Raw genomic sequence first — 27,869 nt, forward strand, 5'->3', positions numbered from 1 at the left:
TGCCACTTTCTTCATGGCATACTGCGATACTGCTGCTGGAACCTCTCATGTATGAAGGATACCAGTTATATGCTATATTTTCCATAGCCCATATGGAAAATATAGTCCATATTCAGCCCTAACGGCCAACGGGAGATAGAGAAGTAAAACTCATGAATGAAAGAAACTTTCTGAAAAGACTTAGGATTTTGTCTCCAAGCCCCTTTTTGCTCTGTCTCTTTATCAAAGTGAAGATGAAGCACTCAGCTCTATCTGCCCACAGATGCTGACGCCGAGTTTGTCCTCCATTAGTAATTGCCTATGGCATAAGGAGAATCCACAGACATCGGCAGAATCACAGCTGGACACTGTGTCTCAGTGTCCATAGAGTTTGCGTCAATTCACATATTTTTCTACGTAATTGTGCTGTGAAAAAACAGATTTGTGTTTGGTCTGCTACACAACATTAGGTCCAGATGTCAGTTGTGAAACTAGTGATGGCAGTGTTTTCTAAGCATCACAAGCTTTAGTGACGCATCGCTCCTTGTGCCATAGTTTAATTTAATCATTGTTTCTCCAAAAAATTTCTTTTTGAAGGGAAAATAAGGACAGTAAGGAAAATCATTCTGTTTGCAGACTTCTAGCTGCAGGCCAGTTGCTTTTGTGGGATCTGATTTAATACACTGCAGTGTATGTGTGGACATGTTTAACCTGAACAGTGAGACAAACTGATGCATGTCTTCCTCAATGTGTATCTTATCTCTTTGCCATCTGTTGGATGTGTTTAATCAGCTCCTTGAACGTAGATATCTAAAACACTTGAATTACTACGACTTTCAGCTTTGAAGGCACTGCACATCTGCTTTTCTGTATGACATTATTATCATTTTTTGGAACCTGTCAGTCCTTGTTTGCACGTGTGTCTGTGTTTGATTTTTTTCTGGACCTCTGAGTCAGTGGCAGAGATGGACTGAGTCATTACATCTAAAGCCTGTTTTAAATTCATCTGATTTGGAACTGTTTGTTCTGACTTGGAGTTTAAATCGAGACATTTAATTCAGTTTGGATACCTGGAAATGATCCAGTTTGGACAGAAACGGAAACTCCATTTGCAGGTTGCAGACAGGCTCAAGCACCTCCAATAAAACTGTCTCTGTTGTTAACAATTAAAGCCTTTTTACTAGACCAAATTTTAAGTGGCGAACTAAACCCATTCTCTGTTTTTTCCAGTAAAAAAACTGATTTATTCTTTGCTTCTAGAATGCTCCTCCTGCGACACATTTGTCGGTCCTCTCACCCTGGGCAGCCTGGAGTTATAAGACGAAGCAAAGATTGCATCAGGAATGCTGGCAGTTTAATGCTGTTCTCCAGGCTGCGCAGAAAGGGGGTGGGGTGCCTGGCTGGAACTGGGAGGAGAAGAAAAGAGGGGAGGGGGGATTTGGGAATATTCTTTGTCCTCGCCCAGCAGTTCGACACACAACTGGAGAAACGACGCGAGCTCCTCGTTGGAAAAGAAGAAAAACCTGGATGGCTTGATATGAAGAGCGGGAGGACTTTGGTTTAAAAGAGAAACCCCGCGTCAGACCACGACTTTAATGAAAAGGAGGACCTGGAATCATAACTGAAGGTAAAACACCTCACAGACAAAGCGCGGCGGGGACGCGGGTGCATCTTCTCTTAGCTTTGGCTAACAAATAAGAGCTTTAACTAGACTTTTATCTTCAACTTCTCGGGCCTGTCCGCCGGTGGCTGTGATTGTAAAGCGTCGGAGGTCACTGCAGCGTTTTTAATAAGCCGTGCGTTACAGCACAAATCCGTTAAACGAGAGTTTACGCGCACAGTGTGAAAGCAGGGAGCGCTAATTAAAGAGAGAAAAGGGGAATCTTACGGCACATTAAGGCAAAGATATCTAATTAGCAGCATGTGCAGTTACAGCTGCGTTGGCACGCGGACTATTTGTCTCGTTTTAACGGGACTTTTATCTGCATCCACTTTGTGATTGGAGGGTCAGGAACCGTCTGGTTTTTCCCCCTGGAATCTGCCCACACACGCTTATGTGGGATATTAGCTGCAATATCGATACTTTCTTAACGGTTTTCAGGATTTATAAAAACAATGTCGCCCACCGGTTTGCTTTGATAACAGTCGGTAACGTTAACGGAGTACGCGGGGCACCGCGCTGACGACGTGTCCCGTCGTTGGCCACGAGGAGGAATTTTATTCCCTGCAAAGGGATTAGCTTCCTTAAAATTCAATATTGGAATTCGTTGAATTTGGGTTTTTAAATGATTTTTCTTGTTTTCTTGTCATTACTCTTCCTCAGTTTTACTAATTAAGCAGGTTTTATAATGTGACTCACTGCGCTGTGGTGGGCGGATGGTTTGGGATGTCTTTTTTTCCCCAAACCCGGTTCTATCGTTAAACTTAACCGGAAGTCACTCCTTACTCAGGTCTGCTCGTTCCCTGCTTACTTGTCGGTCTCTCCCCCCTGCTTCAGGGCAGGGGCTTCTATGCTTAAGCGCATTGGGGTACCGGAAGGTTAACTGCAGCGAGCCTCCCAGATGTGGCACAAAACCCTCTCTGTTCAGCAGCAGTGTTGAATCTCCACTGGGTGGAAGCAGCCTGTTTTCTGTCAAATACCACACAGACAGGCCCGGGCTGGCTCTGCAGACCAGGCTGAAACTCATTTGTCTTTTGACGGATGAGTGGGGAGCACGCAGGGAGTCTCTGCAAAATAAAACCTTAACTGTTAATACTGATGTTCGCATCACCCCCTCAAGTATATGTAAGGTTCAAGCTATATAAAATGTGGTCATTGAAAATAGATGGATTTTACATTACATTACTGTTTCTTGGATAGGTGGGTAGGCCCATGAGTGGTTTCAGAGTCAGCACAGCTGAAGGAGACTGAAAGCAGGGTAGAAAAACTCATCAAAAATTTGGATGAACACTTCCGCTGCCGTGACTTCAGGTCCCTTGTTTTGTTATGTGCAGTGTACCAGCATTGATGAGTGGAAGTGATAAGCTCAATTCCAATTTTTTTTTTGATGGAGTCTGTTATTCATCCCAATCCCCGCTCGGAATTTGAACCAGTGAGGTCCTGCATTTCTGTTAGGCAATCTTTGCTATGTAAAAGTTGATAAATTGTTGAGTAACTTCGCAGTTCGCACGTGATGGACTAGTGAATAGTGGTGCTGAGAAGGAGCTGTAAAACTATAAAAATAAGGATATGAGCAACAGGCCCATCTACATACCATTCTTTGATTCCAGTGCTCAATTATCAAGAGCAGCTGAGAGTTACATAATTCAGCTCTTTCTGCTACTTCCAGCTTTTTGCTTCAGGCTTGCTTGTGAGGCAGCGCTCAGACTTGAACAAAATGTCAGTTCTTACTAACTATTAACCTACATTTCAAGCAGCTGAGGATCATCTTGACCTTTAGTCCTTCTGGCTTTACATCAACAAAACTACAGTATAGCTCGGTTTAGATGGAGGGTAAAGGTAGTTCTCACAAATATTTAGTATGTGTTATCTCCATGGAAACCCAGCAGTTGCGATACCACACTTTTGTGTTGCTGCATCTCTTTGCATGTAGGAATGAGATGGCTGCATACAGCAACAACAGAAACCACAGATGAGATAGTGAGAGGGGAGCAGTGACTAAACACAGGAAGATAATTCTTTGATTTAGTAGTTAATGTTTCAGACTGAATCGTCAAAAACTTGCTGATCATGTATCTGATTGTCATTACCCAGTTGTTCCTGCACAATGCAAAATGTTCTTTATCTAAGGAAGTTGTTGTTTTGTTTTGTTTTTTGTCCTTGCCAACCCTGCGGCAAACACGAGTACCACTCACTCTGGAGAGTTGGCCAGTATAACAAACCACTTATTGAGCTGGAGCGCTGAGGAGAGTAATGTGTGATCTTTAGAAGGCTTTTCAGTGGTAGTTGGTGTTGGAATCGTTCGGGTCACTTTTCCCTTATTTTATCTAGTTGATCTTTTCATGCATGCAGTTTTTCTTAGCCACACAACATATTATCAGCTAAAAGGCTTGTTGCAGGTGTGCATGTATACTTTTAATCAGCAGTTATGAATGAACGTTTAAATGATGTTAAACGTGATCAAAAACATGGGGTAGATGGAAAAGTATCATAATCCAAGCTATGAAAGGAAGCACAATAAATCCTACAAATGTGCTGGATGAATAATTTGAGGCTTTCACGTCCAGCGTTTCTTTTCACGTGTAACAGAGACGGCATCACTCGTTGGCACAGTCTCACGAAACCTCAAGCTAAGGAAGTTCTTTCACAGAGACGACATGACCAATGAGCTGATCTGACTGAAAAACTGAGCAGTTTGTCAGCCGAGAGTAGTTTCCCCACAGACTTCAATACAACCATCTTTTTTAAAACCATAGAGAGCGCCCCCTTTTGGGCATTTGAAAGAATGCCGGTTTGACGTACTTGCAGTTGGCTTCAACTTTTAAACTCTAAAGATATGTTTGGATGTTATATAAACTCTGTGGTATGATGTGGTGAATATGTTCTTTTTTGGTTTGTTTGTTTTTTGTAACCATAATATATAAGTTATTCAAAACTTCATGCTTTTATATTCATAGTCGGGACGGGAGGATGGAAATCCAGAATCTGTTCCATCAAGCGCATCGGTTGCTTTTTTCATTCCAGCCGTGTTTCTCTGCTCACATCCATGTCCTGGCAGTGGAGACTTGGATATAAATTAGTTGCATTGAGCAGGAAATCAATAAAAAAAAAAGTATAAATAGAGTGCATGGTGATGTCAGGATCAGTCGAGTCCATTCCTTTGTGCTGATGTTGCCGTAAGGTGCTAGCTGTTCTTTGTCAAGAATAAAAAGCACAAAACTAATAATGATGACACAGTGTTAGAAGTCATTTCCCATTTCTTTAGTCGAGTTGATGAAAAAGGGTCACAGAAAAAAGTTCAACGGGCAAGAAATAGTGTTTGTGCAACAACAGAGTGCTTCCCACATGGCTGTTAGCTAAAAACTTGGCATACGTTGGGCTTCAGCTTTAAAAAAAATCGAGAAAACTGGGCAAAGGGAAGACAAAAGGGCAAAAAAACAGATGATTGGCAGTATTTGTAAGTTATGACCTTGAGAAATAGGAAAAATCCAGCGAAGAGGGATCTGGCCCTTCAGTTGATCCATCTGCTGCGCACGGATTCGTCATCAGAAATGTCTCAGAGTTCAGGTTGTGTTGAAGAATAAAGGTGGTCACAACAACAATTGACTTTTGATCTCACTATTAACATAGATAACAAAAAAATATATTTAATATATAGTATATACATCACATGATAACAACTAAAGAAATGAGGGGTGACTTTGCACAGCACTACTTTTTATTTTACGATTCATGTAGTTGAATAAAGGCTTTTCAGTCTTTATGACCGATACATGAACAGAGTCGTTTCAAGGCAGAGGCAAAAAGCTGCATAAGAGTTTGAATAGAAACTTGTACCTTTATGTAGCTGGTTGAAGTGCAGCAGCTTGGTTTATAGTTCTGGATAATTACACAGCTGAAGTCATGAGGTTTGACACAGATGTTGTGAAACCACACAAGCTCTTCATTACTACCTTGCTGTCAGATTACTAAAATTCAGCTAAGAACAACCACACGTGGCTCTGAATTAGTTTGTAACTTCTTAAACGTCTGCGAATGTCACTGAACTCTGTAAAAGATGAAGACAGCTTTCAGTGTCTTTGCACAGCAGTGTCGTAACATGGAAATGTGGTGCTCAATAATAAGATCACAAGGTTAGAGCTTGTGAAATATTTGACTGAAATTTTGCTTGCTGAAGTTTCCTCACACTAACAAGCCGGTTCCAGACCTTACATGAATGCTGCTTCTTTTCTTTTTTTTTAATGTTTGACCTCAGGGCTTTTTTTACTTTCTTTTTTTGCTGTGATAAAAACCATGTACCATGTCTGCTGGTTAAACTGTCTGCACATATCAGTCTGCCTGTGGTTACATGATTTTGATTGCATCTATTCAGACAATATCGGAGATCCTTGCCTGAGCATGCCTGCAGATTTTAGTGCACGGCTGTAATGGGTACTACTGTGAGGGTGGCATAATAGCACCACCTTGTGTTGCAAAAACATGATACACCTACTACAGTGTATTTAAATGTTAAGTACTACTGTATTTCTTTTTTTTGGTCATATTTTAGCGACCCATATTCCTTCACGTGCTTTCTGTTGTCGGGCAAACTTCTTGGTAAAGACATCCAGAAATTAACTTTGATATATGCTTTTTTTTTCCTCTTACACAGACATAGCGGTGTTCCTGTTCCAAAGACAAAATGAGTTGGAGCTTCCTCACACGCCTTTTGGATGAGATTTCCAATCACTCCACCTTCGTGGGCAAGATCTGGCTCACCCTCCTCATCGTTTTTCGGATTGTGCTGACGGTTGTTGGAGGAGAGTCGATCTACTATGATGAACAGAGTAAATTTGTGTGTAACACGCAGCAACCTGGTTGCGAGAACGTATGCTATGACGCCTTTGCGCCATTGTCGCACATTCGCTTCTGGGTGTTTCAGGTGATTATGATCACCACTCCCACCGTCATGTACCTTGGGTTTGCTATGCACAAGATTGCTCGCATGGATGACGATGACTACAGGCCCCAGGGCAGGAAGAGGATGCCTATAGTGAGCCGTGGCGCTAACAGGGACTACGAGGAAGCGGAGGACAATGGGGAAGAGGATCCCATGATCATTGAAGAAATTGAGCCAGAAAAGGAAAAGGAGGTGGCGGAAAAGCCCAAGAAAAAGCACGATGGGCGCCGTCGCATCAAGAGAGACGGCCTGATGAAGGTCTACGTGTTCCAGCTGTTATCACGTGCCATCTTTGAGACCTCCTTCCTGTTTGGACAGTACATCCTTTATGGTCTGGAAGTGGCACCGTCGTACGTATGCACACGTTCCCCTTGCCCGCACACAGTGGATTGCTTCGTGTCACGCCCAACAGAGAAAACTATCTTCCTGCTTATAATGTATGCCGTCAGCGCCTTGTGTCTCCTCTTTACCCTGTTGGAGATCCTGCACCTTGGCATCAGTGGTATCCGCGACTGCTTTTGCACGCCACGGCCCCGGCACCCCACCCCACGACACTCAGCTCTGGCCAGCCAGAGGTCCTCCATCTGCCGCCAGCCTTCTGCGCCTCCAGGCTATCACACGGCTTTGAAGAAGGATCCATCTGGAAAACTGGGATTTCGAGATAACCTGGGAGACTCAGGTCGCGAGTCTTTCGGGGACGAGGCATCGTCTCGGGAGCTGGAGAGGCTGCGCAGGCACCTAAAACTGGCCCAGCAGCATCTGGATATGGCATACCAGAACGAGGAGAGCAGCCCGTCACGCAGCAGCAGCCCCGAATCTAACGGCACTGCAGTGGAGCAGAACAGGCTAAACTTTGCCCAGGAAAAGCAGAGCAGTACCTGTGACAAAGGTGAGGCTTCCGTCTTTGTCTCTTGATAACCACAGTTTTTTTTTTTTTTCCTGGCTGTTTTTGAAACTCATTGCTTAACAACCCTGATGATCTGTCTGCAGGTCTTCGTGCATAGATTCTCATCAGCTGGGCAGTTAACATGAGGAGCAGTGAGAGGACACAAGGGATTTGAACCAAGGGCAGTCTGTATGTGTGAGTGGGATGTTGTGAAATTGCTTGAGGTGGATGAAGTCAGCCCAAGCCTTCCAGTGTTATGGCCGACTGTGGTCGAGCATCGGTTCAAATTGCAAGAACGGTTGTCTCAACCCAGCAATACTCGAGACACAAGCCGGTCTGAAGATCCAAAGTGCTTACAAACTGCCATAGTGCAACAAGAACAGTTAAGGTTACCATGTGCTTCTCCCTCAGGGCAGCTATTTTTTTTTTTTTTTTAATATAATTAACTTTAAGTCTTAGAGCTATTAGTCATTTTTATGAGTTTGTCCTCCATTGGATGTTCAGTGATTGCATATAAAGTTTGCATTAGATTAAAACTGGAAAACTTAATGGGATTTTTCTAAGGCCAAGCCAGATGTGCAAAAAAAGATGTTGAAACTGTAAGAATTTTGTGTTTTGTGCAGAAGTGAGAGTGCTTTTACATGCAAACAAAGGGTTAATGGACACGGCACCACTCATAAAGAAAAGGTACTGGAGTTATTGTCATGCTGATGAAGACTTTGAGGTGTAACATTTCATACAAAGGTTTCCTTCAAGTGTGTCAAATGATTTGTTTTTTGTGATTTTGATGATGTTGCACCAGTCAACATTCCCAAGTCTGGTGCCTGACTGGTGACTGGAACACACTTGGGATGCCTTTGTCCAAAGGAATAAACAAACCTGGGTAATGCTTGAAAACCATTTAACTCTTGATAATGACTTGTATTGTTTTACACATTTAATACTGTATTTTTGTATTAGTTGTAAGTGTTGTTGTCTTGACTCTTGTCACTGTGGCCAACACGTTTGGGATTGTTTTGTTTTTTTTCCCTGTTTTTCAAAGAGTATTTGCTACTGTCTTAGCTTCCTGATGCCAGATTTTGTTGGACTGGTGTATTCTGTTTGGTACAGTTGAGATAATATTGCAACACTTTTCTCTTTAATATTTAAATAATTTTGTTTTCTTATTTTATTAGGTACACATCATGTATGACCACAAGAAATGTTAACTTCTGTTTTTTTTTTCTTTTGGTTAAGTGGGGATAAAACTGTATCTGTTTGCTATCTGAAAGTGCTGATTGTTGGATGAGTGTTTTCACTGTTCCAGGATCTGTAATCAAATCAATGTGAATTTAATGCCTTGAACGCGCTCTGACGAGATGCCATCTTTTTCTATTCTGAATAATACCCACAGTGCCAATTCATATTTTCATCTCAAGTTATTTTTTGAACAATGCTTTTTGTACTTTTTATACTTTTTGTATTGATAGAACTTTGTGGTTAGTTTTAAAATAAAAATCCAGCAAATTCAGATTTTTGGTCCTAGTTTTCCTTTGTTTACAAATATTGTTTTAGACAACATTGGACAATATTGTCTATGTTACCTTTACTGGTATGCTCTATCTCACGTCCCATAATCTTGGGTAAAATTTGGAAAGTGGTCCAGTTAAATAGATCTATCTTTGTATGTATTGAAAAAGGCCACAAGTATAACTCGGTTACTTTCCATCAGTGACCTGTACAGTGACTTGAATGATGTCTGTAAAGTCTAATACTTGCCAATTTCACCTGCAAATGACTAATCCAACCTGATATGTCGGGTCACTTCTATCTACATTCACTGGATACTTGAGTAGCTACACTTACCGCTTTCAGAAGTGCAAAGTCTGGCGACTGGAGGCCATTTGAGTGCACAGAAAACCAGTCAGAGGTGATCCAAGCTTTATGACACGGTGCTCTATCCTGCTGTCCATGCCACATTCAAAGTCAGTTAAACTACCTTTCTTCTCCATTTTGGTGCTCAGGTCTTGACCATGCCCAAACATTGAATTGGTATAAAGTAACTGGCCAGTTAGATATTTGAGTGTGATCTAAAAAAAAACCCCAAAAGGTCTCCAGTGAGGTTTTATCAATAAATAAATTATTTGGGGATTTGGTCATACATTTAATTTTCTATGAATAGGTTTTATTTGCAACTTAAATCAGACAGGGCACTGCCTCATAGCAAGAAGGTCCTGAGTAGGGATGGGTATCGTTTAGGTTTTATCCGATACCGGTGCCAAACCGGTACTTTTGAAACGGTGCCGGTGCTTAAACGGTGCTCGAACCGGTGCTCGAACCGGTGCTCGAACCGGTGCTTAAAGAATGGAGAACACAAAATTGATCCTAAAACCTCTCATGTTCAGCTGTTTTTTTTGTAAAAAGATAACAATGTTAGCCTTTTCTGCAGCTATAGGGCATATATGGTATCACTCTTGGCTGGAAGCAGCTTAAACAATGGAAAAAACAAAAACTTTGTCCAAAAACCTCTCATGTTTAACTGTTTCCCACTTTTTATTTGGTCATTTTAGCCTTTTTGGCCAGGGTGAAGGGAGTATCTGCCATCAAACAAGAAGACAGCTGCATGTAGCTATGATGATGTTTGCTAGTTCACCTTACATGCATTAATGTAATAACGTGGTTAGCCTACTCAACGTAAATTATACACGAACAACATTAAGCTACTCACGCAGAGAAGAACAGCTGCTGCTGCCATCATCATCCTCATCATTTCTGCTACACTGGCAGGGCTAGGGGCCAGGACTCTCCTCTTCGGGTTTTTGGGGGATGTTGCTAACTCTTCGTCCGATAACAGGCACCACACCTGCAGTAGATGCGCTCGGTGTGAGGTCTCGCAGCAAGCTATCAAATACGGCGCATTTTTCGGCTTTTAAAAAAAAACGCTATGTGTCGCCAGGTGTTTCATCGGATTTCAGGTGTTACCTCCTTTCCACAGTATCACCTTAAAGCACTTGTTGCATTTTTGCAGGCATTTTTAATCTGTAGCTCTGCTCTAAAAGAACGTACGTACCTGGGCCCGCCTACTATCCCCGGAAACGTAAAATGATTGGCTAGAATCTAAAGTGTATCACATCTCAGGAAAAAAAAGCACCGAAATAAAGCACCGAAATGTGCGCTGCTTTTCGGTCTGGTTACTACCGTTTATGTCAGAACCGGTGCCATCATGGCACCGGATACCGGTACCCATCCCTAGTCCTGAGTTTGATTCCTCCACCTCACCGGGGCCTTTCTGTGTGGAGTTTGCATGTTCTCCTCCCCGGGTACTCCAGCTCCCTCCCACAGTCCAAACACATGTGGTCGGTGGGGTTAGGTTAATTGGTGAATCTAAATTGCCCATAGGCGTGAATGTGAGTGCAAATGATTGTCCGTGTTAGCCCTGTGCCAGGCTGACAACCTGTCCAGGGTGTATCCTGCCTCTCGCACCTATGGCCGCTGGGATAGGCTCCAACCTCCTGCGACACTGACAAGGATAATGTAAGACAATTGATGGTTGGAGAGACACCATTATTGATGCTGTACCGTATGCTATACATTTATTTTCAGTAAGTCAGATTAATTTACTTTCTGGTACTGAACATGCCACAATCCAGTAAACTGAGCACTAGCATAGTATGTTTTATATGGCTACTTTAGACAGCCAGTGACCTCTAGAGGAATTAGGTGATTCCTACACTCCATTTTTAAAAAGCTTTCTGAGAACAGAAAGTTGAAGAAACAACATAATATTCTAAATAGCACTTTTTAAACCCATTTTACAGCCATATAGACAAACTAATCACCCTGGCTGACAAACTGATGATTTTTAACAGAAAATACTTGGCTTTGTTGACTAATACAGCAGGTAATAACCTTTTGCAGGTCAGTCCTATATGCAGAAGTCTGAAAGTCTGATACTAAACAGCAAATGAAGAAATATTTTACTCAATTAGTCCCAAAACACACAAACATATTTTTACATGTACGCTTATGTGGTATCTCAAACTAAACGGACCACAGATCATTTTTAAAAATGATTTAAAATTGTAGTTTAACCTTGACAGTGACAGCAACATTATAGAAGAGGAAAAGAAATTTAATATACCTGCAATTAAAATGCATCTGTCAATATGAAGGCTTTAATAATACGTCAAGTTATCTGCAATTAGAATGTTTTTCCACTTTTACAAATCTGATTTTTTTGACTTAAAGAAGCAAAATGATGCACAAACAGCTCCAAACACTGCAACAATCAGAAGAGCAAATGTGACATTAAGTCCGGTCTCAGCATTGCGGACAGAGAGCTCCATACCAAGGAACCTCACAGTGGCATTGTTGTCAGTGATTGGTGGTGCAGCTGTTCCTGCAGAAAAGACACAGAAACCAAAGTTTTCGTATTATTTTTTAACATTTGCAGGCAGTAACTGTAAATCAAAGCCCTATTTTACCTGTTGTTAGAATTCCTCCACAGAAATTGCATTAAGGTTTAAATTTATTTGGTGTGGTGTGGCAGGTTTGACTACAGCTACAGTTGCTAGCACTCTGCTAGCAACTGAACTGGACCTCTGAATTTTGTTCTCAGTATTCTGAGCACTTTTAATGCTATTATTTACAACAAGGTTTCTTGTATGTCTATACACCTCTAAGTAGCAGGTGTCTGTGAGCTGGTAAGAAAAACACAAAATGAAAACATTAGCTTTTACTATGTCAGAGCATTATTTTTGCACTGTGTCTAATTATCATGCTAATTGTAGCTATTTGTTAGTAAGCTAGTGCTGTTAACTAACACACTTGCAAACATCTTACATCTGTCTAAATGATCTGCATTCATACAATACACAAACTTAACTCTGCTATAACGCTTAAGCTCAAATTATAAAATGCTTGCATGCAGGAATAGATATTTAGGACCCCTCCCTGTTCCTTCTGATCATGGAACTGCATATTGTATTACAGTTGTCCAGTTTAGGTGTCCTAAAAGGCTTGCTTTTGCACTGTGGAAGCACCTTGTTAGGTAGGAATTCCACTTCTCTTAACTTTAATGCATTTTGCAGTTTTTAGCAATGTAACTGTATCAATGGAGAGCCACCCTGGCTGGTTAGCATTAGCTGAAAACTTCCCACACAAATATATTGTGTTCTGACTTTAAAGTACCAGGTTGGTAATAGCCATAATGCTGAACTGATACAACTGAAACTAAACAGACTTTAAATATTTATGTTTACAGTAGGGTGGCTACGTACTTATCTTTTACGTACTATTTACAATCCATGGTGTCAATTTACCTTCCACAGGATTCAAGCACTCATGTCCTGACTCAGGGTGAGGGAATCCATTGCAGGTTATGATTTTAGAGTAGTCGGAAACAGATTTCTTAGCTACTCGAGAAATATTAGGGTCTGAATGATTCACGTAAAAAAACCCAAATCTCTCTGAAAAGCCTGTAGTCCACTCAAAGTTGTCCATTAGTGACCAAGCTGTGTAGCCACGGATGTCTACACCATCTAGTAAGTAAGCTGGGAAGAGAAAAGAGATAAGTTAACTTTTTTGCACTTAAAATTCTTAATGTTTCCACAAAAGAAAGGGAAAAAAAACAGCCACATTTTATCTGAGACATATTTATAGCCTTCTTCTCTCTAACTGTGCTGGTCCTAAATAGATTCCAAGATAGATTTTTCATACCTTTTAACGCCTGGTTGATGTATTTTTCATAGTAGTGGCTCCTGTGAGTATCATTTAGATCAACAGTGCCCCGCTCTGAGATGCCATTCTCAGTGATAATAATTGGTGGATTTCCATATTCCTCCTTGATAAAATTAAGGATTCTGCGGAATCCAAATGGTGTGACTTTCAGCCAGCCTGAACCTGAATCCAGCCAGGTGAGATCAACAATTGACCCTACACCCCTGTGAAGATCAACAAGGTTAGATTTTTGAGTTTGAGTAAAACAATGAAATAAGTTTCACATTTCAGTAAACGGCCACAGCAGAGAACAAGGTCAGTTGTGCTAAATCTGTTGGTTTCTTTTATTAGAAAAAAAAACGAAAGATTACTCTATTAATATTTATCTAACGTTTGCTTACTTGTCTCCATCATAGTGCTGAAGGTTCTTATAGTCCACAGCAAATGTTAGGACAGTGGTGTAATAGTTGAACCCAAAATAATCATAAGTGCCTTTAATTCTTTTAACCTCCTCCGGAGTGAACTCAGGCAGCCTGGAAAATGGAAGTGAAACCAACAGGTTATGTGGTTTGTTGAAAAAAGGACCAAACAACAAAAATAGTGAAAATGTCCTGCTGCTTTTAAAGGTAACTTTATAGCATTTTTTTTCCCCTTAACATTTAGGGCCTAAATGTAGTTTTTTGAATACCTAGATTTTGACAGACCAGCAGCAAGGCTTCGCTCACGAATGACTGTCTTCATTATGTCATTGTAGTCACCATTATATACAGGATGGGCAAACCAGCCAATGTAGAACTGCACAAAAAGACACACAAAAGACACTTGAAATAACCACTATGACATATTGCTTTAAAATATAAGAAGAACTGGTGTACCTGAATGGCGCGTATTGCAGCATCATAGTCCTCTTGCTTATAAGGATTTCTGGGTTCAGACCAGTCAGAGTTAATTGTGATGGAGATAATTCCATTCTGTTTGGCCCTGTACTTGTCATTGTAAATATGCCAGGCCTCAGCATGAGCTTTAAGCAGGTTGTGACCAACAATGTAGGGCAGAGTACCTGGTCGGAAACTGATCCCTGGAGACAAACAGACACATTTGCAGCCTCTACGCTTTATATTTTTTGTTGTTGAGGGTTTGGTCAAGGATTGCTTTATTGTTTTTACAGAAGACATTTTGTTTGATGTTTGTAACGGTACATGTTGTTTTGAACAATTTTGGTGTCCTTATATACAGTTTTGCATGTTCAGTAACAGTACTATTCCTATTTGTTAAATAAAGCAGACAACCAGGAATACTAAAGCATAAAGCTCACCTGGGGCACCTACTCCATAACCATGTCCTATCATGGCTACATTGTAGGGTTCATTAATAGTTATCCAAAATTTCACTTTGTGGCCAAGTCTGTCAAAGATGAAGTCAGCATAATCTCTGAATTTGGTAACAATAGTGTCATTTTCCCATCCCCCAATATCCTGCAGGGCTTGTGGAAGGTCCCAGTGGTACAGAGTGACCTGAAAGCAAAGGGAAAGGGTTTACTGACGTTATTGAATTTACCAATTCTAGTACAGTTCTTTTAGCTGTAATTATACATACATGAGGCTGAATGTTTGCAGCAATCAGTGCATCCACCAGTCTGTGGTAGTAATTGAGTCCAGCCTCATTAATGTAGTTGGTGGTACCATCAGGAAGGACCCTTGACCATGATATGGAGAATCGATAATGGGTCACCTTGAGTTGCTTTAATATGGCAACATCCTCTTCTACTTTATTGTAACTGTCACAAGCTATGTCCCCATTGTCATCATTGGAGATTCGGAGATGAGTGTGAGCAAACTTGTCCCAAATACTGAGACCTTTGCCATCAGCTCTCCACCCCCCTTCAATCTGAAAGGAATAAGTATAAAACAGTAATTTGAAACGAATGAAAATAGAGTAAGCGTTGCAATATATGTGCAGTGGCCTTATCTAGGGTACCTGATATGATGCTGTGGCAGTACTCCAAATGAAATCATCTCGAAAATGTCCATAAAGTACCTTCTCATCATCTGGCAATGGGAAACCATTATCCTTTATGATGTTATAATAGAAATGAGCTGAGTACTTGGGTGTTCTTGGCCGATTTGGGTTACTGAAGTCCACGTGGTGCAGGCCAAATCCAACGTTGTACCCATTTAGCCACTCAAAAGAATCCATTAGAGAGGTTGCAGTGTATCCTTTCACAGTCACACCATCAACTTTATAGGCTGTAATGTAAACAAGCGCACAAAAAAATTAGGTACATTAAAAATACTTGTAATGATCATGCAATGTAGCGAATGAAATCACTTTAACAGTATACCTTTCAGAGCCTCATCAATATAGGCCTTGTAAAAAAACACTCTGGCAGTATCATCCCAAGTTGTCTGTGCTTTTGTAGCAACTCCGTTCTCAGTAATATAAATCTCTGGATCACCATACTCCTCCTTGATCCAGTTGAGGAGTCGCCTCAAGCCCCAGGCCACAACTTTTTGGTTAGGAATGGCTGTAGTTGGTGAATGATTTTCCTCTTCTTCCTTGAAGTCCCAGTCATATTCATAAGACGCAGGGCTAAGCCGAGCTGTAACATGGCTTACAATCTTTGTAGTGTAATGATTTACACAGAATACATCAGCAGTTCCCTTGATGAAGTTCTTTTCTTCTTCAGTAAAGGAAGGAAGTCTTGACTGTGGAAGACCTTGGATTTCACTTTTGTTCCCAACTTGCCACTTCAGTGCATCAGGATAGTCACCATTCTTAAAAATAGGATGTGCAAACCATCCCAGTTGGAACTGCATCGCCCGGTCAGCAGCCACCACTTCACGGCGAACGCTGACATCTTTAGGTTCAGCCCAATCAGCGTTGAGGGCAATGGATATTAGACCACCCTGAGACTGGCGATACTTGTCCTCATATGTATGGTAGGCCTTGGCATGGGCTTTAATGAGGTTGTGTGCAACTATGTATGGTCTATACCCTGGGTCCTTAACATTTGGTGGCATATTTCCAAGTCCATATCCAGACCATGCAATTGTCTGAGGCTGGTTATGGGTTATCCAGAATTTCACTCTGTCACCAAAAGTAGCAAAGCAGAAGTCGCAATAGTCATTAAAAATGTCAATCATCTCTGCACTTTCCCAGCCATTGACCTTTTGCAAAGCTTCAGGAAGGTCCCAGTGGTACAGTGTTACCATGGGTTTGATATTGTACGCTATAAGACCATCAATGAGTCTGTTGTAGTAGTCAACACCTTTCTGGTTGAGGGACTTACGTGTGCCGTCAGGAAAGATCCTGGACCAGGACAAAGAGAATCTGTATGACTTCACCCTCAGAGCCCGCAGCATGTAGAGATCTTCATTAAGTCTGTTGTAACTGTCACAGGCTACACTGCCATTTGCTTTATCAGGAATAGTGTCAGTTGTCTGAGTGAATGTATCCCATATACTAGGACCTTTGCCATCAGCATTCCAGCCACCTTCAATTTGGTAGGCCGAAGAAGAAATTCCCCAACTGAAGCCCTCAGGAAAAGTGCCATAATGGTAAAATTTTCTATGAAAATTTGACTGTGAAGAGAATTTCTCCCAAACTACCTTTGCCTGAGATGGAACTTCTGAGGGTGGTAAAGGAGCTAAACGTCGAGTTAATGGCCTTTCTGCAGCTTTAAACTTCTTACTTTTTTCTGAAGTGAAACCGTTTTGCTCGATAATCTCAGAGTACAAATATGCAGATTGCTTTGGGGTCCTTGGCCTGGATCCGACTTCAAAGTTGACATAGTGAAGACCAAATCTTTGGCTGTAGCCTTGGTTTGCCTCAAATCCATCCATGAGTGACTGCACTGTGAATCGCTGCACATCCACTCCATCTGTGAGTGTTGCTACAAAATGAACAAACAAAAACAAAATTAATATCAGAATTATTTTAACTCTCTCCAAAAAAAAATGTGCCTTCAAATTGGGGAAATCCAACACTAACCTTTCAGGGCCTCATTGATGTAACTTCTCATGTAGTCCATTCTGCTGGTGTCAGTGAGACTGTCGGCACTGTAATTTGTTGGCATCCCATTTCCTGTTATGTATATAGGTAATTTTTTAGCACTCAGGTATTCTGTTGAAATGTAGTTCAGGAGCCTTCTAAGTCCCCAAGGAACAGGATAGATCCAGTCAGAAGCTGTGGAACTCCATGTGGGGTCCACAGTTGCATGGAAGTCACCCACACCGTCAGGACCGGGGGTGCACCCACCATCACTGTTGTTGACCAGCCGAGAAGTATAGTGATTTAAACCAAAAAAGTCAGCAGTACCAAGTATCCTCTGGCTCTCTGTGGGAGTGAAAACTGGGAGCTTTGCTGGCACAGAGTCAGAGCATGCAGTTTTCTTCTGTTCCACCTGATCTTTGAGTATTGCAGGATAATCTCCGTCTACAAATATGGGATGTGCAAACCAGCCCAGCATAAACTGCAGGTAACGGTCTGCAGCTGCTACATCTTCAGGTTTGGCAGGGTCACTGGGCTCAGCCCAGTCAGAGTTCAAGGCAATGCCCACTTTTCCTCCTTGTGTTTTCCTGTAATTGTCATTATAGGCATGCCAGGCCTCGGCATGGGACTTGAGAATATTGTGAGTGACCTGATAATGCAAAATTGAATGTTAAATACATTAGTGCAATGATAGCACTTATAATAAAGTGTGTAATTACAGTATTCTAATAACATCACTCTCACCTGATAGGAAGATTCCACATAGTCCTTTACTCCTGGGGCATGCACACCAGTACCATACCCGGCATGGCTCACTACCCAGGGACTATTGAATGTGTTCCAGATCTTGACTCTGTCTCCAAACCTGGAGAAGCAGAAGTCTGCATAGTCTTTGAAGGCCTCTACAATGGAGACATTGGTCCATCCACCATAATTCTGGAGTGCTTGAGGCAGATCCCAGTGGTACAGAGTGACAATAGGTTGTATGCCAGATGCAATGAGAGCATTTATCAGCTGGTCATAGTATTGAGCTCCTTTTTCTGATTGGCTCTGTCGGTACCCTGTGGGGAAAATACGGGCCCAAGAGATGGAAAACTGGTAGGTGTCGACCTGAAGACCTCGCAGAAGGTAGACATCATAATCTACCTTACGGTAACTGTCGCAAGCTAGGTCAGCTGTCTGATTTGCAAAGGCCAAGCCCTCATGACCAAACCGGTCCCAAATAGACTCTCCTTTCCCGCCTTCTGACCAGCCACCTTCAGTCTTAAAAGATACACTGGAGGTGGCCCACTGGAAGCCAGAGGGGAATGATTCCTGAATTAAAAGATCTCGTTCTGCTGTGGTCTGGGACTTAAATTTATCCCACACAGTCTGATAACTGTTTCTTAACCCTGTCATCCTCGTGTGGTGTGAACCTGCACGACTTTCAGAAAATAAAAAGACATAAATATCACACGTGAACTTAAAAAAAAAATAGAATAACAATACATGTGAATCAGAGAATAAACTCTTACTTGACAAGAGCATCTTCCATGTCCAGCTTGCCTAACACGTCCTTCATGTCACACCCCACAATATTCAGGCCATTGTCCATCAAGACTGTGTTGTGGTCAAGAAACAGTTATGTCTTATCAGTTATAAAACAGTAAGTATAAAGAAATAAAAAAAATGCATTCCCTTTGGATGGGTTGCTACAGACGTCTGGTGAGAATGTCATGTTAACAACACCTTTAGAAATATATTTACTTAGAAACACACTTGGTAATGTGTTCAATACTTATTTTACCCGCCCTATTTGTACATGTGGCAGCTCAATTGAGGACAAAATGCAGAATTTAATAGTATAAAATGTAATGTTATAATACATTATGTAATATCAGATTAGGATGGTGTATCCTAATAAAATGGGTCATAATATTTGCTTATATTTGCTAATACTTGGGTTACCAAAAGAAATTTTAGTCAACTAAAATCTACAGTGCAAACACTTTCTTCATTTAACCCAATATTCTTGGTACAATGCATCTGTCATGACAGTTATGCAGAAAGCATTGACTGTGCTCCAACACATCATTTTCTATTACCACTTTACTGGCTCATAATATGATGACATGACACTCATCACTTTCACTTGATAACTCTTCCACTTTTATGAGAGCAGTATTGTAAATTTTTACAGTGTTGCCTAATATAAAATCTTATATTAATGTGTTTTTTCTTCAGTAAATACCAGAGGATTTCTTTATTTGACATAATATTTTTTTATTTTTCCATGATTACCAGTGTGAGCACTGGTTTCAGTGGCGCTGGTCATTGTTTTGGTGTTAATATCTCTTAACAGTTCCACATATTAAACGATATTAACTTCACCTTCATCATCATCATAAGTGTAATGCACTTCATCTACCTCCAGTCAGACGAAAAAGTTTGTATGGCAAATCACTGTCATATTTATGAAAGCTCATGGGGCTAGGAAACCTCACGGTCCACTCTTAGTCACCGGTGCTAGTTTCAGTCAATATGCAAATGTACTCTTTATAAGGTTGGGGAAACCTGCATGCAGTTAAGACTGAAGAAGTCACTTGGATGAGTGATGAAACGTTACTCCAACTGAAAACTCTACATCCAGATGAACAGAATCAACTTTTTGAGATTATATGCTATATATCTGTAAATACAAATTTAGTTAGCTCTTCATATTCATTGGTAATTTAATGGAAAATAACAGCATAAAATATAATTGTATTTACCATTTAAAAATTTTCCAAGAACCTGATAATTACTCTGGGAACAGTCATGAGCAGTCATCTTGTACAGCAGGATAGGCAAGTTCCCAATGGACATCTACAGTGTTACAGAATATACAGATTGCAGCAATTTAACAGTAATGCAAAATCTGAAAAGCTAGGCATGTTTTTTTCATGTGTTTACTGTACCTGTATCCTCCTTAGCTCATTTTCAAAATTTGAGGAGATAACACAGTTATATTCAATGTGCACCGACAAGAAATCCATCTATTAAAAATAGAAGATACACAACAGCATACCATTACACTCAAGCCTCTTGATCAAAAAATAAACTGTATGTGATACTCTTTGATGTATATATAACACACTACTATTGTTTCAAAAATATACCATTACATAGTGCACAAAGTGCCAGAATATCATTGTTTAAAAATGTCTATCAAAAAAATTGTCAATTTGTCATATAAATGAATGTAAAGCTTCTTTTGTGGGTCACCACAATGGACATCCATCCATCCATCTTCATCCGCTTTATCCGGGGCCGGGTCGCGGGGGCAGCAGCCTAAGCAAAGAGGCCCAGACCTCCCTCTCCCCAGCCACCTCCTCCAGCTCATCCGGGGGAACACCAAGGCGTTCCCAGGCCAGCCGAGAGATATAATCTCTCCAGCGTGTCCTGGGTCTGCCCCGGGGCCTCCTCCTGGTGGGACATGCCTGGAACACCTCACCCAGGAGGCGCCCAGGGGGCATCCTTGTCAGATGCCCAAACCACCTCAGCTGGCTCCTTTCGATGTGGAGCAGCAGCGGCTCTACTCTGAGCCTCTCCCGAATGGCCGAACTTCTCACCCTATCTCTAAGGGAGATGCCAGCCACCCTTCGGAGGAAGCTCATTTCCGCCGCTTGTATCCGCGATCTCGTCCTTTCGGTCACTACCCACAGCTCGTGGCCATAGGTGAGGGTAGGGACGTAGATCGACCGGTAAATTGAGAGCTTCGCTTTTACACTCAGCTCCCTCTTCACCACGACGGACCGGTGCAGCGTCTGCATTACTGCAGCTGCAGCCCCAATCCGTCTGTCGATCTCCGGCTCCCTTCTCCCATCACTCGCGAACAAGACCCCGAGATGCTTGAACTCCTCCACTTGGGGCAGGACCTCATCCCCAACCCGGAGTGGGCACTCCACCCTTTTCCAGCTGAGAACCATGGCCTCAGATTTGGAGGTGCTGATCCTCATTCCCGCTGCTTCACACTCGGCTGCGAACCGCTCCAGTGCGAGCTGGAGGCCCTCACCCGATGAAGCCAACAGAACCACATCATCCACAAAGATCAGAGATGAGATCCTGAGGCCACCAAAGCGAAAGCCCTCCGCCACTTGGCTGCGCCTAGAAATCCTGTCCATAAAAATTATGAACAGAACCGGTGACAAAGGGCAGCCCTGGCGGAGCCCATCACCCACCGGGAACGAGTCCGACTTATTGCCGGCAATGCGAACCAAGCTCTTGCAACGGTTGTATAGGGATCGAATGGCCCGTAGCAATGGGCCAGACACCCCATACTCCCGCAACACCTCCCACAGGACACCCCGAGGGACACGATCGAATGCCTTCTCCAAGTCCACAAAACACATGTAGACTGGTTGGGCAAACTCCCATGCACCCTCAAGTATCCTCGAGAGGATGAAGAGCTGGTCCAGTGTTCCGCGACCAGGACGAAAACCGCATTGTTCCTCCTGCATCAGAGGTTCGACTAGCGGACGAACTCTCCTTTCCAGCACCCTGGCATAGACTTTCCCGGGGAGGCTGAGGAGTGTGATCCCCCTGTAGTTGGAACACACCCTCCGGTCCCCCTTCTTAAAGATGGGGACCACCACCCCGGTCTGCCAATCCACGGGTACTGGCCCTGATCTCCACGCAACATTGCAGAGGCGTGTCAACCAGGACAGCCCTACAACGTCCAGAGCCTTCAGGAACTCGGGGCGGACCTCATCAACACCAGGGGCTCTGCCACCAAGGAGTTGTTTAACTGCCTCAGTGACCTCGCCCCCGGAAATTGGCGGGTCATTCCCCTCATCCCCAGACTCTGCTTCCTCCTCGGAAGACGCGTCAGTGGGATTAAGGAGGTCCTCGAAGTATTCCTTCCACCGCCTGACAATTTTCTCAGTCGACGTCAGCAGCGCTCCGCCAGCACTATACACAGTGCAGGTAGAGCACCGCTTTCCCCTCCTGAGACGCCTGACGGTTTGCCAGAACCTCTTCGAGGCAGTCCGAAAGTCTTTTTCCATGGCCTCTCCGAACTCCTCCCACACCCGAGTTTTTGCTTCAGCCACTGCCCGAGCCGCATTCCGCTTGGCCTGTCGATACCTGTCGGCTGCCTCCGGAGTCCCGCAGGCTAACCAAGCCCGATAGGACTCCTTCTTCAGCCTGGTGGCTCCCTTCACCTCTGGTGACCACCATTTGGTTCGGGGATTACCACCACGGCAGGCACCAACCACCTTGCGGCCGCAGCTCAATGCAGCAGCTTCGGCAATGGAGGCGCTGAACATGGTCCATTCGGACTTGATGTCCCCCGCCTCCCTCGGAATGCTGTTGAAGCTCTGCCGGAGGTGTGCGTTGAAGATCTCGCGGACTGGGGCCTCTGCTAGTCGTTCCCAGCACACCCTCACTACGTGTTTAGGTGCACCAGGTCTGTCCAGCGTCCTCCCCCGCCACCTGATCCAACTCACCACCAGGTGGTGATCAGTTGACAGCTCAGCCCCTCTCTTTACCCGAGTGTCCAGAACATATGGTCGCAGGTCTGGTGATACGATTACAAAATCGATCATCGACCTACGGCCTAGAGCGTCCTGGTGCCACGTGCACTTATGGACACTCTTATGTTCGAACAAGGTGTTCGTTATGGCTGTGATTAGCACAGAAGTCCAATAACAAAGCACCACTCGGGTTCAGATCAGGGAGGCCGTTCCTCCCAATCACGCCCCTCCAGGTCTCGCTGTCGTTACCCACGTGAGCATTGAAGTCTCCCAGCAGGACAACAGAGTCTCCAGGTGGAGCACCTTCCAGCCCCCCCCCCCCCCCCCCCCCCCCCCAGGGACTCTAAGAAGGCTGGGTACTCCAAACTGCCACTCGGCGCATAAGCGCAGATGACAGTCAGGACCCGTTCCCCGACCCTAAGGCGCAGGGAACAAACCCTCTCGTCCACCGGGAAAAACCCCAACGTACCGGCAGCAAGCCGAGGGGATATTAGAATACCCACCCCAGCCCGCCGCCTCTCACCAGGGGCAACTCCAGACTGAGACAGAGTCCAGCCCCTCTCCAGGATACTGGTTCCAGAGCCCAAGCCGTGCGTAGAGGTGAGCCCAACTATATCTAGCCGGTACCTCTCAACCTCACGCACTAACTCAGGCTCCTTCCCCACCAGAGAGGTGACATTCCATGTCCCTATTGCCAGTCTTGGCAGCCGGGGGTCAGTCCGCCAGGGCCTCCGCTCCACAATGCACCCGACCCCTATGGCACCTCCTGTGGGTGGTGGGCCTGCGGGAGGATGGGCCCATGTCTCCTCTTCGGAGACATGGGTCCACAATGGACAGTTCAGTATAATTAATTTGGCATGGATCTTTATGTTTTATGAACTGTCACAGGAATTTCTCTCAAACTGTGGACCTTTAACACATTGCTAAAACCGTATCAATTCATTTTCAACCATACCAAATTAGGTTGAAATATAATTTTTTATTTACATAGCATTAAACATGAAAATAGCACATTGCAGCCCACAACCACCAAACATGTGGTCCTCTGGTTACATCAAACGGAAAACAAACAAAAATATTCAAAGTGCACAAACCAGAGATCGCCATTTCTGAAAGTAGCATTAATACCATGCAGAAACTGGGTTCAAGTTGGTTTTTAGCATGAAACAGGAAAACAGGACAGCGCTGTTCACAACCACCAAACACGCAAACCAGGGGAAGTATGCTTCAAAAGGTGATACAGCCTACTCTGAGCTGTCGCTTTCTTGTTCAAGTATCTGGCAGTGGGTTCAGAGTAAAATCCTATCTGCCTCACACAGCCCTCCATGAGAAGAATAAATGTGATGTTATTTTCCATCTTTTTTCATTGCATTGTAACTACATCTCTCATAAAGAAACCACACAATATCATATCTTAAGTCTTGGATTGTAGCCTCAGAGATGCCAAGCAACATCGACAAGCTTTTGATTTGGTTAAATCACAAGCTTTAACCATTGCCTTGTAGGCAAGACTGGCCTACCAGGCAATAAGAGTTTGGATTTAACAGCATGTCATTTTACCCCAATTCCTTTGGTCCCTCTTGATATGTGAGGCATCTAGATCTTGGACAGAGAACTCTCTTTCTTTATGCTCTGTTGTTTGAGTCTTCATGCAGGCTGAGCAGTGTTTCATACAGTGATCAAACCACTGTGATCAGGCTCATGGTTTAGGCTCAAGAAAAATCTGATGAGCAGAATGTGGGCATGTGACAACAAGGTGAAAGGGTGTGTGGTGGAGAAAGATCACTTGGAATTTAATCGGGCTGTTGGGTTGGGTTGCTGATCCAAGCTGTGTATGATTATCTTATCTAGGCAAGCTAATCTCCAATTCAAGGGTAAAGGTGATTCTCCCTGTACCCTCAAAAAGCTTCACATATTTCTAATAGCTCTGGGCAAATAAGCATGTCTCATTGTTATTTTCAGATTGATTTTCTTTTCAGTTTTAACAATAAAGGGACTTGGTCTTAATTAAAGCTTAAGGTATACATAACGTTTACATGCATAATGAAATAGAGTATTTAACTTACTGCTGTTGAATCTTTAATGTGGGAGAGGGAAGTCATATCTGTTGCTCTCAACCCAATTGACAGACGTCTTCCTGTAAATGTAGAAGCATTAAAGTCTTTTTTAATATTTATTTTAATATAAAATGTCTGCTGTAAAAATGGCTTGTTGGGTCAAACTGTACAGTGACAAACATACAAGATTATTTTAGGGAATTCAATTGCTGCTGAGATAATCATGACAGTCTCTTGTAATATGTCAGATAAATAATGTTTTGAAGGCTTTCAGTATCAGTTGGCCATAAAGTATTTTCAACAGGTGGTATTTTTAACAGTATTTTAACTTCTTAAAACATACAGAAAATCTGATGTGTTGTGGAATATTACAAAAATGCCTAAAATACACATCTATGTGTTTATTTTATGACACCAAAATGTAACTTTTTAACATATATGAGAACTGGAAAACAGCAAATATGACATTTAATGGTGATTTATTTTTGTTTGTTTTATTTACCTTTTGATAGTAGTTTCCAATCAAACTTGATTTTTAAAATGCTTTTTTTTTTTTTTTACCAGTTTTCTCGAAATACTCATTTTGTGTTTTTAAAGGTGAAATTAAAAACTCCCTTTGTAAAAGACTTTGCATCTGATTTCTCAGCAACATTTTAAAAATAGCTGATTTCAAGGAATGTTTTGGAGAAATTTCTCAAGATTTCTTACTTCTGATTTTTACTCTATTTGCTTAGTATCTCATCTTAATTGTCTCTTTTTCTTCTAACTCACCTTTGTCAGGAAAGTGTTGATGGTACATCTGGTAAATGTTCTTGTTGAGTTGAAGGATGTTCTGCAGAAAACTGGGAGCACGTGCAGGCTGCCCGTCATGCCAAACACCATCCAGTGTCACCCATGAGTGTGCAAGTGGTGCAAACTCTTGGAAGGCAAACTCTGCATACCGCTGAAACATCTGTGCCAGCTCCTGGCTCTCCCAGCCTCCATACCTTGATTGCAGAGACTCTGGAACTGTCCATCCATGAAGGATGACCAGAGGCTGAAGACCTGCTTCCAGCAGCTGTTTCAGCAGGGTCTGGTAACATCTAACCACAGCCTGCTGGGGCTGGCTGGGGTGGCCTGTAGGAAGAAGTTGAGCCCATGACAGCGGTACTTTGAAGTGGGTCACCCCTCTGCTCTGCAGGTACTCAAAGTACTGCTTAGAGCCAGGAGGAACAGGATGACTGCAGTCAAAGGCAACATTTATGCTTCTGTCTGAGCTTCTGACCACCTGCTTTGTCAGAGGCCCTGCAAGAAGCATGAAGTCCTCTCTTCCATTCACCTCACTGCTCTGACAACCACGGACACAAAAAACGTACAGACAAAGAATCCACAACAACTTCTTCATTGTGGCTCAAAAAAAGGAACGAAGTGACAATATTCACTGGTTGCAGAGTTCTTTAAGGCAATTTTTGTTCCTTCTTATTGCATAATTACCCAATTAAGATTGGTATCTTGTGTAATTATTACAAGTGAACATGTTTATTGTAGCTGTGAAATATGGTCAGAAAGACTCTGGACTCAATCTACTGATAATTGAATCCCTATCTTGCAGTGATCTGAAAGTCTCAAATGTGCAGCTGCAATATACCTTTTAAAATGTATAATTTTTATATCAGTGTGAGTTACAGTACATCGCTTAAAAGGAAAAAACAGATAATTAGCAGAAAACAAGCATGAGAAGATATTTTATTTTAAAAGTCAGTTAGTTCTGCAGTTCAAAAGACCAAGGGGAATGAATTAAAATTGAGTATTTTTCTCACCAGCTTAATTTCTATGTAGATTAACTGGAGTATCAGCTACAGCTGTCAAAACAAAATATCCATCATAAACCATTATCAGCTTCTTGATACTCAACCTCCTGACTTGCATAAACAAGGCTATTAAAATCTCCCGAACTTTCACGGTACAACGATAAGTAATGGTTATACAGCCGAAACATTGGCAGAGTAAAATTTACATGGGCCAAATCTAAATAGAGAGGAGTTGTGTTTCTGGGGGTATTAACAGCAAAGTCACACCCTGCATATTTTCATAGAAAAAGAATTCACTTTTCACTTTTTTGAAAACTATATTAGGAGGTAAAGTTACTTTGGTAGGCTTTCTTTTGCCTTAGTTTCTTGTCCAGAACACATTTATTAGATGTACAGTATTTATGACAGTATTTATGACAGTGCTTTTTCCATAACTGCTTATCACAGGTCCCAAAGGTGAAAATAGAGTGTGCTGTACTTTAACATGAGACTGAAAAGCAAAATTAATGACTGCACGTGGCATTAGTCATAATGAATGTCATTAAAATCACATTCATCTGTTACCAGCAACTGCTGGTGACTCCAGTGCAACAAAACGTAAATAGATATGACAATTCCTAATGCAAAAGTTACTGTATTACACTGCTGCACCAACAACCATTCATTTACAGCTCCTGTTCATCTGTATTATTTTTTAAATGCAATAATCTTAGTGAACTGGGAAATTTGGAGATCAATTTGGAATTAGAAACAGTATTCTCAGTTCGTTTGGATGAACAGTCCTCGAAATGGTTTAAGTACTATCGTTCTATTAGAACCTGAGTTTAAAGTCAAGTCCACTCACCAGTAATATACCAAAGGTGTTCCACAGGGATCTATTTTTGGACCTCTTTTATGTATGTTTTTCCAAGTTTACACTATTTTTAATGTAATGTAAACAGTCTGTGTGTGATTCAATTCGGCAATCACACACACGCACATAAAAGGACCCAGCCTGCAGTTCATATTTAGACCCTTCATGATCATAAAATTGAAACTGTTGATTGTTATAAATACTTTAGACTCTGGCTGGATGAGAGACTCCTTTTAAAAACAATATGGAATGCCTTTCAAGAAAATTAAAGACAAAGATCAGATTTTTACATCTAAATCTTGCTTCTCATTCACACGTTGTAGCATCTAATTCACAATTTTGTCTACATTGATTATGGTGATATATTTTATATGCATGCTTCTACATCCACTTTGAAGCCTCTAGATTTAGTGTATCACAGTGCATCATGATTTATCACAGATGATTCTTTTCTTACTCGCCCATGCATCTTGTTTGACAGAGGGTTTGTGCTGCTCAGCAATAGAGCGCAACATTTTATGATATT

At 42.3% G+C, this 27,869-nt stretch overlaps 2 protein-coding genes across 2 annotated transcripts; one reads left to right on the forward strand and one right to left on the reverse strand.

The window, feature by feature from the left end:
- Positions 1–1,413: 1,413 nt before the first annotated feature.
- Positions 1,414–8,974, forward strand: gjc4b (gap junction protein gamma 4b). The gene is made up of 3 exons (XM_085136120.1): positions 1,414–1,606; positions 6,291–7,467; positions 7,569–8,974. The coding sequence occupies exons 2-3, from the start codon at positions 6,321–6,323 to the stop codon at positions 7,580–7,582; spliced, it is 1,161 nt and encodes a 386-aa protein (XP_084992246.1). The 5' UTR covers positions 1,414–1,606; positions 6,291–6,320; the 3' UTR covers positions 7,583–8,974.
- A 1,477-nt stretch (positions 8,975–10,451) lies between these two features.
- On the reverse strand, positions 10,452–26,200 carry LOC146501087 (lactase/phlorizin hydrolase). Its single transcript, XM_085136118.1, has 17 exons — positions 25,472–26,200; positions 24,710–24,780; positions 20,088–20,165; positions 19,902–19,995; positions 18,666–18,750; positions 17,896–18,574; positions 17,152–17,800; positions 15,503–17,053; positions 15,139–15,407; positions 14,758–15,048; positions 14,477–14,675; positions 14,037–14,239; positions 13,850–13,956; positions 13,563–13,694; positions 13,162–13,385; positions 12,765–12,995; positions 10,452–11,842 (listed from the first exon to the last, which is right to left on the reverse strand). The coding sequence occupies exons 1-17, from the start codon at positions 26,082–26,084 to the stop codon at positions 11,664–11,666; spliced, it is 5,655 nt and encodes a 1,884-aa protein (XP_084992244.1). The 5' UTR covers positions 26,085–26,200; the 3' UTR covers positions 10,452–11,663.
- Between the last annotated feature and the right edge of the window lie 1,669 nt (positions 26,201–27,869).

Source organism: Neolamprologus multifasciatus, chromosome 16, assembly GCF_963576455.1.
Source record: "Neolamprologus multifasciatus chromosome 16, fNeoMul1.2, whole genome shotgun sequence".
NCBI lineage: Eukaryota > Metazoa > Chordata > Actinopteri > Cichliformes > Cichlidae > Neolamprologus > Neolamprologus multifasciatus.